The 14,301-nt window shown below is 45.5% G+C and overlaps 9 protein-coding genes across 9 annotated transcripts; all 9 read left to right on the top strand.

Moving 5' to 3' along the window:
- Positions 1–16: 16 nt before the first annotated feature.
- On the top strand, positions 17–8,237 carry LOC128682419 (uncharacterized). The gene is made up of 2 exons (XM_064436946.1): positions 17–497; positions 7,005–8,237. Exons 1-2 carry the CDS (start codon positions 90–92, stop codon positions 7,662–7,664), a joined length of 1,068 nt encoding a protein of 355 aa, XP_064293016.1. The 5' UTR covers positions 17–89; the 3' UTR covers positions 7,665–8,237.
- Positions 1,300–2,068, top strand: LOC135310034 (histone H4). The gene has a single exon (XM_064436967.1). It carries the CDS (start codon positions 1,396–1,398, stop codon positions 1,705–1,707), a length of 312 nt encoding a protein of 103 aa, XP_064293037.1. The 5' UTR covers positions 1,300–1,395; the 3' UTR covers positions 1,708–2,068.
- Positions 2,935–4,402, top strand: LOC128682414 (histone H1B-like). Its single transcript, XM_053767070.2, has one exon. The coding sequence runs from the start codon at positions 3,151–3,153 to the stop codon at positions 3,877–3,879; it is 729 nt and encodes a 242-aa protein (XP_053623045.1). The 5' UTR covers positions 2,935–3,150; the 3' UTR covers positions 3,880–4,402.
- On the top strand, positions 4,651–5,497 carry LOC128682416 (histone H2A). Its single transcript, XM_053767072.2, has one exon. It carries the CDS (start codon positions 4,736–4,738, stop codon positions 5,108–5,110), a length of 375 nt encoding a protein of 124 aa, XP_053623047.1. The 5' UTR covers positions 4,651–4,735; the 3' UTR covers positions 5,111–5,497.
- LOC128682418 (histone H2B) lies at positions 6,015–6,893 on the top strand. Its single transcript, XM_053767075.2, has one exon. It carries the CDS (start codon positions 6,097–6,099, stop codon positions 6,469–6,471), a length of 375 nt encoding a protein of 124 aa, XP_053623050.1. The 5' UTR covers positions 6,015–6,096; the 3' UTR covers positions 6,472–6,893.
- Positions 8,238–8,463: 226 nt separating the features above from the next.
- On the top strand, positions 8,464–9,232 carry LOC135310035 (histone H4). The gene has a single exon (XM_064436968.1). It carries the CDS (start codon positions 8,560–8,562, stop codon positions 8,869–8,871), a length of 312 nt encoding a protein of 103 aa, XP_064293038.1. The 5' UTR covers positions 8,464–8,559; the 3' UTR covers positions 8,872–9,232.
- Positions 9,233–10,098: 866 nt separating this feature from the next.
- Positions 10,099–11,043, top strand: LOC128682406 (histone H1B-like). Its single transcript, XM_053767061.2, has one exon. It carries the CDS (start codon positions 10,315–10,317, stop codon positions 11,041–11,043), a length of 729 nt encoding a protein of 242 aa, XP_053623036.1. The 5' UTR covers positions 10,099–10,314.
- Positions 11,044–11,852: 809 nt separating this feature from the next.
- LOC128682408 (histone H2A) lies at positions 11,853–12,661 on the top strand. The gene has a single exon (XM_053767063.2). The coding sequence runs from the start codon at positions 11,900–11,902 to the stop codon at positions 12,272–12,274; it is 375 nt and encodes a 124-aa protein (XP_053623038.1). The 5' UTR covers positions 11,853–11,899; the 3' UTR covers positions 12,275–12,661.
- A 517-nt stretch (positions 12,662–13,178) lies between these two features.
- On the top strand, positions 13,179–14,057 carry LOC128682410 (histone H2B). Its single transcript, XM_053767065.2, has one exon. The coding sequence runs from the start codon at positions 13,261–13,263 to the stop codon at positions 13,633–13,635; it is 375 nt and encodes a 124-aa protein (XP_053623040.1). The 5' UTR covers positions 13,179–13,260; the 3' UTR covers positions 13,636–14,057.
- Positions 14,058–14,301: the final 244 nt, after the last annotated feature.

Here is a 14,301-nt window from a genome sequence, read left to right as displayed (position 1 = left end):
TCTCGAAATTTTCGCCTCATTCGCGTTCGGTTGCTAATCGAGTGAGGTCGTTCGTTCTCTGCATTTGTTTTGCTTTGCATTTGTTAGAAATGGCTCGTACCAAGCAAACGGCCCGTAAATCTACCGGTGGTAAGGCACCCAGGAAACAGCTAGCCACTAAGGCGGCTCGCAAGAGCGCCCCCGCCACCGGCGGTGTCAAGAAACCCCATCGTTACAGGCCGGGAACTGTAGCACTCCGTGAGATCCGTCGTTACCAGAAGAGTACTGAGCTCCTGATCCGCAAGCTGCCCTTCCAGCGTCTCGTGCGTGAGATCGCACAAGATTTCAAGACCGATCTTCGTTTCCAGAGTTCGGCCGTTATGGCTCTTCAGGAGGCCAGCGAGGCGTACCTGGTAGGCCTCTTCGAAGACACCAATCTGTGCGCGATCCACGCCAAACGCGTCACCATCATGCCAAAGGACATTCAGCTGGCGCGCAGGATCAGGGGCGAGCGCGCTTAGGCACCCAAATAATATAATACACAAATTCATCGTGAATGTATGTTGTGCGTGCGGTGTGGTGTTTACATGGTGTTTGTTCGTGGTCTGCCGTCTGTCTTGCCGGCAGTCGGTGACCAGCGTAAGACACTAAATAATAATATTCCACCGTATCGTTCATCCATACAACGGACGAACAAAAAGGCCCTTTTCAGGGCCGCACATGATTCTGATAATATAATTGTTTCTCTGTACACACTTTGCGAGTCTCTTCAACCGTTCACATAACTGGTTATATAGGTACATATCCATAGATAGTAGCGTACATAATTTTCAATTGCCTGACATAGATACATACATATGTAATTTTTTTCTTCTTAAATTAGACGGCGCGTTTGTATTTTGCACGCTGTCACTACATAGGCCTACCATACTACCATTAAAAGTCATGATTTGATTAGCATAGAACAAAATTAAAACTTGTACTCGAGCTGGATACATAGAAAAACATCTGAAAAAGTCAAAATTTATAAAATTGATTCTAAATAAATTTAAAAGACGTCGTTTACATTCGACGAGGAGTAGACACCGGATAGATTGTTTATGTATTAAATAATTAATGCAATTGTTGAAAATTAAATAAGATAATAAATATACCTATTTATTTCAATTATATATAATAAGTATATGTATGTTGTATGTACGTACGTAGGTAGGTACGCACGCAACGCAAGCCCAAAAGCATATCGCGCATGCATAGGTATCTCCCCACTCACTCGCTCGCGGCTCGCTCGGTCGCTTATAAATACGAGAATTTAGCCGGTTGCGAGAGGCATTCCGGCTGTAACTGTTGTAAGCATCGGTTGCGGTGCGAGCTCGTGATTTTCGCTGAAGTCAATCTCAATCAAACTACTACAAAATGACCGGTCGCGGCAAGGGAGGGAAAGGTCTTGGAAAGGGAGGAGCCAAGCGTCACAGGAAGGTGCTTCGTGATAACATCCAGGGCATCACCAAACCGGCCATCCGTCGTTTGGCCCGCAGAGGAGGTGTCAAGCGTATCTCCGGTTTGATATACGAGGAGACGCGTGGTGTGCTCAAGGTGTTCCTCGAGAACGTGATCCGCGACGCGGTCACTTACACAGAGCACGCGAAGAGGAAGACCGTCACCGCTATGGACGTTGTATACGCTCTGAAGCGCCAGGGCCGTACCCTCTACGGTTTCGGCGGTTAGAGCTGATGATTGATGAGTTACGCTCACACAATTACTCTACGCGTTGTGCCATGTATCTGTGTGAGATTTGTGATGTGATGTAGTAGCGAGTGGTGGTGAGTAACGTAGTGTATTATTCTATGCAGTCTACTGACTGATATGTTTAATACACTAGGTTGTGTCACGAACAAACTTAACACACACACACGCACGCTGCTGCTTCCATCCGTTCGCACTTTTACAGCAACTCAACGCTGTAACAAATAAAAAAGGCCCTTTTCAGGGCCGCATATGATTCCTTTTATCTCAAAATCGTTTCTAAGACTATGCGAACAGTCGATACCTACCACCTAGGTATGATATGGTCTCTCCTCTCTCTGATGCCTACCTACCTATGTATATATATATATATATATTCACAACACTATGTAATCAAGTTGTGTATAGGTATAATATAATATTTACCTACTTAGTAGGCAATAAATATAAATAATTGGCGATGAGCTTAGATCAGTCGAGAGTCTCTCTCTGGGACCCACCCGGCCGACTCGCATGTTGTTGGCTATGCTCTTGTCGTATCTATCTACCTACCTATATGTCTGTAGGATGTGTCTATGACTTTAAAAGACAACCCAATAGGCACGCGAACGAGAGAGAAATTTATAAGTATGCGACAAGATTGATAGGTATCAACTCTACTACCACTATCGCCGCCCCGTGAGTTTGCGTCTTATTTATATAGGTGTATTATTGCGATTGCATTTGGCGAAACGGTCGTTGTATGTGTTTGTATGCAACTAATACATATATAGGTATGATATTATCTTTTTTTTTTTCATCAAATACTATATAGGTGGTAGCTACACGCTGGTCGCCCGCGCTCTGCTGCTACTGACTGCTAGGCTGCCTCTTGTTTTACGACCCTAGATTTGATAGGCTCTAATGTGTACTATATATCGATGGATAATGACGAAACGTTACCGCTCGGGGAGTTCGATATGTTCGCTTTCGTCGGGCAAACGCGATACGCCCTTTATCACCGCTTTTATAGAGAAATAACACTTTTGAACACGACCCGGGCTGTTCGCGATATATTACTGCCAAAATAAACGCGTCTACGGTGCGATCCGGCCGCCGGGCGACCTCAACGATTGCCATGTGTCGTGGGTGAACTCAAAAATATTCATTCTAACGTGAAATTCTTTTTTCTCTCCGACTTAAAACTGTTTAAAAAATATTTATTCTGAACTTATGTAGTGAAAACTTGGAACATGTCGTATGAGAAAACGTCTCGCGGCAAATAGGTTTGCGTTACGGTAAACTCCGATGCGGGCGAAATGTTCGATATAAACTTGCAACTATACAACACATTCAGTTTACGTTACTTACGATCATCACCGCCTCTCCGGTCGGTATTGTTGTAATTTATCTATATTATCATTATTATCATCATCAGTCAGAGATATGGCAGACACGGCTGTAGCATCCGAGGCATCAGCGCCAGCGACGCCGGCGAAGAAACAGCCCAAGGCGAGCGCGGCCGCCGGTGGTGTGAAGAAGGCTAAAGCCAAACCTACTCATCCCAAAACTTCGGAGATGGTGAACAATGCCATCAAAGAGTTGAAGGAGAGGAGCGGCTCGTCACTTCAAGCGATCAAGAAATACATCGCGGCCCAATACAAAGTCGACGCGGAGAAATTGGCGCCGTTCATAAGGAAGTATCTCAAGAGCGCCGTCGAGTCCGGTGCCCTCATACAGACCAAGGGTAAAGGAGCTTCCGGCTCGTTCAAATTGGAATCGAAATCTGCGTCTTCCAAGAAACCGGCGGCCGCCGGTTCGAAGAAATCTGCATCTTCTGCGGCGGCCAAGTCCAAGAAAGCCACCGCAGCGGCCTCCGCCGCATCGAAGTCGAAGAAGGGAGCTTCTTCTGGCGCCGCCTCGTCGTCTGCCTCGTCGCCGTCCAAGGGCAAGGCGTCCTCCGCCGCTAAAGACAAGAAGGCAGCGGCAGCCAAGAAGAAGCCCGCCGCGGCAAAGAAAGCGGCCGCACCGGCGAAGGCGAAGGCCGCCGCAGCGCCCAAGGCGAAAAAGACAGCTAAACCGCCAACGAAGAAGCCGAAGGCGCCCAAACCGAAGAAGGCGGCCGCCACACAAAAAAAGGCCGCAGCGAAAAAGACACCCGCCTCCAAGAAGTAATCGCTCTGTCGTCGTCTCGGCAGCAGCAGCAGCTGTTCTTCTGTGTTATGTTGTTTGTTTGCTTGATGACTGTTGTTCATTGTCGCGGCGAAAAACAACCACCGTCACCCAACACGGCAACAACGGCACAAAGAAGGAGGGAAACGCAGCGCGCGCCGCGCACGCGCTGGCTCGCCTGGCCCACCTAACAAAAAGCCCTTTTCAGGGCTAACAATTTATTCTGTGAACTATTTATAAACACAGTTTCTTGACGATGTAGGTGTACCTGACAAACAGACAGTTGGTTACAGGTATATTCTATCTAATTCTACCCATGCCTGTGTACCACCTAGGTATCAAATGTAACTCATAACAAATCGTCCATTCGATTTTGCATCGCGCGAATGAGTTAAGTGTATGTAACAAACACACATCATACACCTACCTACATCCTCACAAACTCTTACGCATTTATAATAGGTAACCGGCTGGCTGTATCCATTTCATAGTAATAATAATAATAACATATCCCCACGCAAGCCTCTCAAAGGATCGGACTATGTGCCGTGAATGATAATATCGGACCAACACAGTCAAAATGATACATTGATGAAATCATCGACGTTCTCCCCCCCACCCATTAACGTTACACTCATCGTTCATTGTACGTTTCGCGCACGGCGTGTCTCTTTATAACTATATAAGCGCGTGTTCCTTTTTTTTAGGCCGTTGCCTCGTCACTGATTCCCCATCCCCTTACCGGAATGAGACGAAAGCCCACGATCCTTTTTTTTAAATCAAACTCGCTCTCGCTCACTTACAGTGCGCTAGTGTCTTGTGTTTGCGCTCGTTTTATTTTGTAAAAGAATTTGCAATTATGTCTGGACGCGGTAAAGGTGGCAAAGTCAAGGGAAAGGCAAAGTCCCGCTCGAACCGTGCGGGTCTCCAATTCCCCGTGGGTCGTATTCATAGGCTCCTACGCAAGGGCAACTATGCCGAGCGAGTCGGTGCTGGCGCTCCCGTTTACCTCGCCGCCGTGATGGAGTACCTGGCCGCTGAGGTTCTCGAGTTGGCCGGCAACGCTGCCAGAGACAACAAGAAGACCAGAATCATACCGAGGCATCTGCAGCTGGCCATCCGCAACGACGAGGAGTTGAACAAACTTCTGTCCGGAGTCACAATCGCCCAGGGCGGTGTACTGCCCAACATCCAGGCGGTGCTCCTGCCCAAGAAGACCGAGAAGAAGGCGTAAACATTTACGACACCTTCGTCACCCTCACCGCCACCGTGCGTGTTGTTGTTGTGTTTCGTGTTGCGTACCTTGCCGCTGTTACGCTACATATATGCTGCCGACGCACAACGGCCGGTGGTGGTGGTGATGATGGACGATGCACTGCGCCGCCGTCACTCATGGCTGATGGTGATTTTAGAAAAAAGGCCCTTTTCAGGGCCGCAATATGATTCGAGGAACAATAGTATATGTTCGTTTCTGTTGATACGACAACAAAGAGTTCGAGGCCCGGTATACATACATACATCATGACGTATTATTTATTTATTTGATTGATTGATTATCACACATACACGATAGGTATAGGTACTAGGTACTATCAATATAGACACAATAAATAAATAAATACGAAACAAGTATATCACAATCAATCAATAAATAAATTAAATACAAGTACATAGTAGTAACACTTAGGTAGGAGTGTAGGTAATTAGGTATTATCTCTACTTACCGTTCGGTTTGAATTCGCTGAACGCAGCGCCGTTGCCTCGGGTGCAGGTCGATACGCGCGGCACATTTACATCTTCTGGAAATATAGATAGATATGTAATTAACATTTCATTAATGACATATTATTATCTGGTACCTACGTTAAATTTTCTCGATCGATGATTGATTATAGATAGAATTAGATTTATACATATTTGCATTTGGTTTGATATTCATTCATTCCTATTTCACACCTAAGGCGGCAGCAAGGTACCTAGTAGTTGGAGGTGTGGGGAGGGGGGGGGGGGGGGTTTGACACACACACCCCCCCCCCCCCTCTCGTTCGGTGAATGCGTGAATCTGATTGGTGCACACGCTCGTTTACCCTGACACCGTTTGCGATCCAATCGAGTAAATATAATAAAAAATCTTGATATTTTGCGACACGAAACCAGTCAGTTGCCGACCGGAGCCAGTCTGTATCACCGCTGTTACCGTTGTCAATTAAATAAATAAATATGCCGCCGAAGACAAGTGGTAAGGCCGCCAAGAAGTCTGGCAAGGCCCAGAAGAACATCTCCAAGACTGATAAAAAGAAGAAGAAGCACAAGAGGAAGGAGAGTTACGCCATCTACATCTACAAGGTGCTGAAGCAGGTTCATCCCGACACTGGTATATCCAGTAAGGCGATGTCTATCATGAACTCGTTCGTGAATGACATCTTCGAACGCATCGCTGCCGAGGCGTCCCGTTTGGCCCACTACAACAAGCGTTCCACAATCACGTCCCGGGAGGTGCAGACCTCCGTGAGGCTGCTGCTGCCCGGCGAGCTGGCCAAGCACGCCGTCAGTGAGGGAACGAAGGCCGTCACCAAATACACTAGCTCTAAGTAAATCGTAACTACTGTGAGCCAGTGTGAACACACCGCCGCCTTTTTGAACTGTTCCACTGTTCAAAGGGAAAGGGTGGAAATGAGAAAAAGGCCCTTTTCAGGGCCACAATATCTTTCTGTTTGCTTTTAAATGTTTCTTGATAACGTCAAATAGTCTGAACGCAGCCCACATACGCACGCACATGCACACACACACACACACATACATACATACATACATACATGCCTACTCGTAACTTTTATAAACGAATAACATAATGATTCCTGCTATTTAACTGCTATATGTCAATTTTACAGATTAGGTAGTACGGTAGTAAACATACAACTATCTATAATACTGTTAATTAACTACGAGAGATTAAAAAATAATAGGTATATATGTATACATACCTATTTAATAATTAAGCGATAAATAAGAGAAAGAGGAAAAAAAAAACAGAAGTTAGATTTTTATTTTATTATTACATACCTATATAAGATAAATACGTTTTGTGAAAGAAAAAAAAAACTATACTTCAACTATAAATCAAAGAGAATTTCATTAAAATACCTATGGTGCATATATACGTATGTATTTATTTATTATTATTATTATTATTTTCATTTAAAACAACTATTCACCCATACCCATCATACCTATTCAGTTCAGGCGCTCGCGGCACGTCCGAGCGGCGCGATCTATATAAAGACACGCTCTCGAAATTTTCGCCTCATTCGCGTTCGGTTGCTAATCGAGTGAGGTCGTTCGTTCTCTGCATTTGTTTTGCTTTGCATTTGTTAGAAATGGCTCGTACCAAGCAAACGGCCCGTAAATCTACCGGTGGTAAGGCACCCAGGAAACAGCTAGCCACTAAGGCGGCTCGCAAGAGCGCCCCCGCCACCGGCGGTGTCAAGAAACCCCATCGTTACAGGCCGGGAACTGTAGCACTCCGTGAGATCCGTCGTTACCAGAAGAGTACTGAGCTCCTGATCCGCAAGCTGCCCTTCCAGCGTCTCGTGCGTGAGATCGCACAAGATTTCAAGACCGATCTTCGTTTCCAGAGTTCGGCCGTTATGGCTCTTCAGGAGGCCAGCGAGGCGTACCTGGTAGGCCTCTTCGAAGACACCAATCTGTGCGCGATCCACGCCAAACGCGTCACCATCATGCCAAAGGACATTCAGCTGGCGCGCAGGATCAGGGGCGAGCGCGCTTAGGCACCCAAATAATATAATACACAAATTCATCGTGAATGTATGTTGTGCGTGCGGTGTGGTGTTTACATGGTGTTTGTTCGTGGTCTGCCGTCTGTCTTGCCGGCAGTCGGTGACCAGCGTAAGACACTAAATAATAATATTCCACCGTATCGTTCATCCATACAACGGACGAACAAAAAGGCCCTTTTCAGGGCCGCACATGATTCTGATAATATAATTGTTTCTCTGTACACACTTTGCGAGTCTCTTCAACCGTTCACATAACTGGTTATATAGGTACATATCCATAGATAGTAGCGTACATAATTTTCAATTGCCTGACATAGATACATACATATGTAATTTTTTTCTTCTTAAATTAGACGGCGCGTTTGTATTTTGCACGCTGTCACTACATAGGCCTACCATACTACCATTAAAAGTCATGATTTGATTAGCATAGAACAAAATTAAAACTTGTACTCGAGCTGGATACATAGAAAAACATCTGAAAAAGTCAAAATTTATAAAATTGATTCTAAATAAATTTAAAAGACGTCGTTTACATTCGACGAGGAGTAGACACCGGATAGATTGTTTATGTATTAAATAATTAATGCAATTGTTGAAAATTAAATAAGATAATAAATATACCTATTTATTTCAATTATATATAATAAGTATATGTATGTTGTATGTACGTACGTAGGTAGGTACGCACGCAACGCAAGCCCAAAAGCATATCGCGCATGCATAGGTATCTCCCCACTCACTCGCTCGCGGCTCGCTCGGTCGCTTATAAATACGAGAATTTAGCCGGTTGCGAGAGGCATTCCGGCTGTAACTGTTGTAAGCATCGGTTGCGGTGCGAGCTCGTGATTTTCGCTGAAGTCAATCTCAATCAAACTACTACAAAATGACCGGTCGCGGCAAGGGAGGGAAAGGTCTTGGAAAGGGAGGAGCCAAGCGTCACAGGAAGGTGCTTCGTGATAACATCCAGGGCATCACCAAACCGGCCATCCGTCGTTTGGCCCGCAGAGGAGGTGTCAAGCGTATCTCCGGTTTGATATACGAGGAGACGCGTGGTGTGCTCAAGGTGTTCCTCGAGAACGTGATCCGCGACGCGGTCACTTACACAGAGCACGCGAAGAGGAAGACCGTCACCGCTATGGACGTTGTATACGCTCTGAAGCGCCAGGGCCGTACCCTCTACGGTTTCGGCGGTTAGAGCTGATGATTGATGAGTTACGCTCACACAATTACTCTACGCGTTGTGCCATGTATCTGTGTGAGATTTGTGATGTGATGTAGTAGCGAGTGGTGGTGAGTAACGTAGTGTATTATTCTATGCAGTCTACTGACTGATATGTTTAATACACTAGGTTGTGTCACGAACAAACTTAACACACACACACGCACGCTGCTGCTTCCATCCGTTCGCACTTTTACAGCAACTCAACGCTGTAACAAATAAAAAAGGCCCTTTTCAGGGCCGCATATGATTCCTTTTATCTCAAAATCGTTTCTAAGACTATGCGAACAGTCGATACCTACCACCTAGGTATGATATGGTCTCTCCTCTCTCTGATGCCTACCTACCTATGTATATATATATATATATATTCACAACACTATGTAATCAAGTTGTGTATAGGTATAATATAATATTTACCTACTTAGTAGGCAATAAATATAAATAATTGGCGATGAGCTTAGATCAGTCGAGAGTCTCTCTCTGGGACCCACCCGGCCGACTCGCATGTTGTTGGCTATGCTCTTGTCGTATCTATCTACCTACCTATATGTCTGTAGGATGTGTCTATGACTTTAAAAGACAACCCAATAGGCACGCGAACGAGAGAGAAATTTATAAGTATGCGACAAGATTGATAGGTATCAACTCTACTACCACTATCGCCGCCCCGTGAGTTTGCGTCTTATTTATATAGGTGTATTATTGCGATTGCATTTGGCGAAACGGTCGTTGTATGTGTTTGTATGCAACTAATACATATATAGGTATGATATTATCTTTTTTTTTTTCATCAAATACTATATAGGTGGTAGCTACACGCTGGTCGCCCGCGCTCTGCTGCTACTGACTGCTAGGCTGCCTCTTGTTTTACGACCCTAGATTTGATAGGCTCTAATGTGTACTATATATCGATGGATAATGACGAAACGTTACCGCTCGGGGAGTTCGATATGTTCGCTTTCGTCGGGCAAACGCGATACGCCCTTTATCACCGCTTTTATAGAGAAATAACACTTTTGAACACGACCCGGGCTGTTCGCGATATATTACTGCCAAAATAAACGCGTCTACGGTGCGATCCGGCCGCCGGGCGACCTCAACGATTGCCATGTGTCGTGGGTGAACTCAAAAATATTCATTCTAACGTGAAATTCTTTTTTCTCTCCGACTTAAAACTGTTTAAAAAATATTTATTCTGAACTTATGTAGTGAAAACTTGGAACATGTCGTATGAGAAAACGTCTCGCGGCAAATAGGTTTGCGTTACGGTAAACTCCGATGCGGGCGAAATGTTCGATATAAACTTGCAACTATACAACACATTCAGTTTACGTTACTTACGATCATCACCGCCTCTCCGGTCGGTATTGTTGTAATTTATCTATATTATCATTATTATCATCATCAGTCAGAGATATGGCAGACACGGCTGTAGCATCCGAGGCACCAGCGCCAGCGACGCCGGCGAAGAAACAGCCCAAGGCGAGCGCGGCCGCCGGTGGTGTGAAGAAGGCTAAAGCCAAACCTACTCATCCCAAAACTTCGGAGATGGTGAACAATGCCATCAAAGAGTTGAAGGAGAGGAGCGGCTCGTCACTTCAAGCGATCAAGAAATACATCGCGGCCCAATACAAAGTCGACGCGGAGAAATTGGCGCCGTTCATAAGGAAGTATCTCAAGAGCGCCGTCGAGTCCGGTGCCCTCATACAGACCAAGGGTAAAGGAGCTTCCGGCTCGTTCAAATTGGAATCGAAATCTGCGTCTTCCAAGAAACCGGCGGCCGCCGGTTCGAAGAAATCTGCATCTTCTGCGGCGGCCAAGTCCAAGAAAGCCACCGCAGCGGCCTCCGCCGCATCGAAGTCGAAGAAGGGAGCTTCTTCTGGCGCCGCCTCGTCGTCTGCCTCGTCGCCGTCCAAGGGCAAGGCGTCCTCCGCCGCTAAAGACAAGAAGGCAGCGGCAGCCAAGAAGAAGCCCGCCGCGGCAAAGAAAGCGGCCGCACCGGCGAAGGCGAAGGCCGCCGCAGCGCCCAAGGCGAAAAAGACAGCTAAACCGCCAACGAAGAAGCCGAAGGCGCCCAAACCGAAGAAGGCGGCCGCCACACAAAAAAAGGCCGCAGCGAAAAAGACACCCGCCTCCAAGAAGTAATCGCTCTGTCGTCGTCTCGGCAGCAGCAGCAGCTGTTCTTCTGTGTTATGTTGTTTGTTTGCTTGATGACTGTTGTTCATTGTCGCGGCGAAAAACAACCACCGTCACCCAACACGGCAACAACGGCACAAAGAAGGAGGGAAACGCAGCGCGCGCCGCGCACGCGCTGGCTCGCCTGGCCCACCTAACAAAAAGCCCTTTTCAGGGCTAACAATTTATTCTGTGAACTATTTATAAACACAGTTTCTTGACGATGTAGGTGTACCTGACAAACAGACAGTTGGTTACAGGTATATTCTATCTAATTCTACCCATGCCTGTGTACCACCTAGGTATCAAATGTAACTCATAACAAATCGTCCATTCGATTTTGCATCGCGCGAATGAGTTAAGTGTATGTAACAAACACACATCATACACCTACCTACATCCTCACAAACTCTTACGCATTTATAATAGGTAACCGGCTGGCTGTATCCATTTCATAGTAATAATAATAATAACATATCCCCACGCAAGCCTCTCAAAGGATCGGACTATGTGCCGTGAATGCCAAAAGGAGATACAAATAATAATAGACGCGCACTGTATGTAATCCTTAAACATATATATGTATGTGCATCATAATATCGGACCAACACAGTCAAAATGATACATTGATGAAATCATCGACGTTCTCCCCCCCACCCATTAACGTTACACTCATCGTTCATTGTACGTTTCGCGCACGGCGTGTCTCTTTATAACTATATAAGCGCGTGTTCCTTTTTTTTAAATCAAACTCGCTCTCGCTCACTTACAGTGCGCTAGTGTCTTGTGTTTGCGCTCGTTTTATTTTGTAAAAGAATTTGCAATTATGTCTGGACGCGGTAAAGGTGGCAAAGTCAAGGGAAAGGCAAAGTCCCGCTCGAACCGTGCGGGTCTCCAATTCCCCGTGGGTCGTATTCATAGGCTCCTACGCAAGGGCAACTATGCCGAGCGAGTCGGTGCTGGCGCTCCCGTTTACCTCGCCGCCGTGATGGAGTACCTGGCCGCTGAGGTTCTCGAGTTGGCCGGCAACGCTGCCAGAGACAACAAGAAGACCAGAATCATACCGAGGCATCTGCAGCTGGCCATCCGCAACGACGAGGAGTTGAACAAACTTCTGTCCGGAGTCACAATCGCCCAGGGCGGTGTACTGCCCAACATCCAGGCGGTGCTCCTGCCCAAGAAGACCGAGAAGAAGGCGTAAACATTTACGACACCTTCGTCACCCTCACCGCCACCGTGCGTGTTGTTGTTGTGTTTCGTGTTGCGTACCTTGCCGCTGTTACGCTACATATATGCTGCCGACGCACAACGGCCGGTGGTGGTGGTGATGATGGACGATGCACTGCGCCGCCGTCACTCATGGCTGATGGTGATTTTAGAAAAAAGGCCCTTTTCAGGGCCGCAATATGATTCGAGGAACAATAGTATATGTTCGTTTCTGTTGATACGACAACAAAGAGTTCGAGGCCCGGTATACATACATACATCATGACGTATTATTTATTTATTTGATTGATTGATTATCACACATACACGATAGGTATAGGTACTAGGTACTATCAATATAGACACAATAAATAAATAAATACGAAACAAGTATATCACAATCAATCAATAAATAAATTAAATACAAGTACATAGTAGTAACACTTAGGTAGGAGTGTAGGTAATTAGGTATTATCTCTACTTACCGTTCGGTTTGAATTCGCTGAACGCAGCGCCGTTGCCTCGGGTGCAGGTCGATACGCGCGGCACATTTACATCTTCTGGAAATATAGATAGATATGTAATTAACATTTCATTAATGACATATTATTATCTGGTACCTACGTTAAATTTTCTCGATCGATGATTGATTATAGATAGAATTAGATTTATACATATTTGCATTTGGTTTGATATTCATTCATTCCTATTTCACACCTAAGGCGGCAGCAAGGTACCTAGTAGTTGGAGGTGTGGGGAGGGGGGGGGGGGGGGTTTGACACACACACCCCCCCCCCCCCTCTCGTTCGGTGAATGCGTGAATCTGATTGGTGCACACGCTCGTTTACCCTGACACCGTTTGCGATCCAATCGAGTAAATATAATAAAAAATCTTGATATTTTGCGACACGAAACCAGTCAGTTGCCGACCGGAGCCAGTCTGTATCACCGCTGTTACCGTTGTCAATTAAATAAATAAATATGCCGCCGAAGACAAGTGGTAAGGCCGCCAAGAAGTCTGGCAAGGCCCAGAAGAACATCTCCAAGACTGATAAAAAGAAGAAGAAGCACAAGAGGAAGGAGAGTTACGCCATCTACATCTACAAGGTGCTGAAGCAGGTTCATCCCGACACTGGTATATCCAGTAAGGCGATGTCTATCATGAACTCGTTCGTGAATGACATCTTCGAACGCATCGCTGCCGAGGCGTCCCGTTTGGCCCACTACAACAAGCGTTCCACAATCACGTCCCGGGAGGTGCAGACCTCCGTGAGGCTGCTGCTGCCCGGCGAGCTGGCCAAGCACGCCGTCAGTGAGGGAACGAAGGCCGTCACCAAATACACTAGCTCTAAGTAAATCGTAACTACTGTGAGCCAGTGTGAACACACCGCCGCCTTTTTGAACTGTTCCACTGTTCAAAGGGAAAGGGTGGAAATGAGAAAAAGGCCCTTTTCAGGGCCACAATATCTTTCTGTTTGCTTTTAAATGTTTCTTGATAACGTCAAATAGTCTGAACGCAGCCCACATACGCACGCACATGCACACACACACACACACATACATACATACATACATACATGCCTACTCGTAACTTTTATAAACGAATAACATAATGATTCCTGCTATTTAACTGCTATATGTCAATTTTACAGATTAGGTAGTACGGTAGTAAACATACAACTATCTATAATACTGTTAATTAACTACGAGAGATTAAAAAATAATAGGTATATATGTATACATACCTATTTAATAATTAAGCGATAAATAAGAGAAAGAGGAAAAAAAAAACAGAAGTTAGATTTTTATTTTATTATTACATACCTATATAAGATAAATACGTTTTGTGAAAGAAAAAAAAAACTATACTTCAACTATAAATCAAAGAGAATTTCATTAAAATACCTATGGTGCATATATACGTATGTATTTATTTATTATTATTATTATTATTTTCATTTAAAACAACTATTCACCCATACCCATCATACCTATTCAGTTCAGGCGCTCGCGGCACGTCCG

The sequence above is a fragment of the Plodia interpunctella genome, chromosome 30 (assembly GCF_027563975.2).
Source record: "Plodia interpunctella isolate USDA-ARS_2022_Savannah chromosome 30, ilPloInte3.2, whole genome shotgun sequence".
Taxonomy (NCBI): Eukaryota; Metazoa; Arthropoda; class Insecta; order Lepidoptera; family Pyralidae; genus Plodia; species Plodia interpunctella.
This window is presented reverse-complemented; position numbering and strand designations above follow the sequence as displayed.

Bases quoted from the DNA above. Each gene is read 5' to 3' on its own strand.
- LOC128682419 (XM_064436946.1), top strand. From the start codon at position 90: ATGGCTCGTACCAAGCAAACGGCCCGTAAATCTACCGGTGGTAAGGCA. The intron at 498-7,004 runs TAGGCACCCAAA...TAAATCAAAGAG, and splicing joins GGATCAGGGGCGAGCGCGCT to AATTTCATTAAAATACCTAT.
- LOC135310034 (XM_064436967.1), top strand. From the start codon at position 1,396: ATGACCGGTCGCGGCAAGGGAGGGAAAGGTCTTGGAAAGGGAGGAGCC.
- LOC128682414 (XM_053767070.2), top strand. From the start codon at position 3,151: ATGGCAGACACGGCTGTAGCATCCGAGGCATCAGCGCCAGCGACGCCG.
- LOC128682416 (XM_053767072.2), top strand. From the start codon at position 4,736: ATGTCTGGACGCGGTAAAGGTGGCAAAGTCAAGGGAAAGGCAAAGTCC.
- LOC128682418 (XM_053767075.2), top strand. From the start codon at position 6,097: ATGCCGCCGAAGACAAGTGGTAAGGCCGCCAAGAAGTCTGGCAAGGCC.
- LOC135310035 (XM_064436968.1), top strand. From the start codon at position 8,560: ATGACCGGTCGCGGCAAGGGAGGGAAAGGTCTTGGAAAGGGAGGAGCC.
- LOC128682406 (XM_053767061.2), top strand. From the start codon at position 10,315: ATGGCAGACACGGCTGTAGCATCCGAGGCACCAGCGCCAGCGACGCCG.
- LOC128682408 (XM_053767063.2), top strand. From the start codon at position 11,900: ATGTCTGGACGCGGTAAAGGTGGCAAAGTCAAGGGAAAGGCAAAGTCC.
- LOC128682410 (XM_053767065.2), top strand. From the start codon at position 13,261: ATGCCGCCGAAGACAAGTGGTAAGGCCGCCAAGAAGTCTGGCAAGGCC.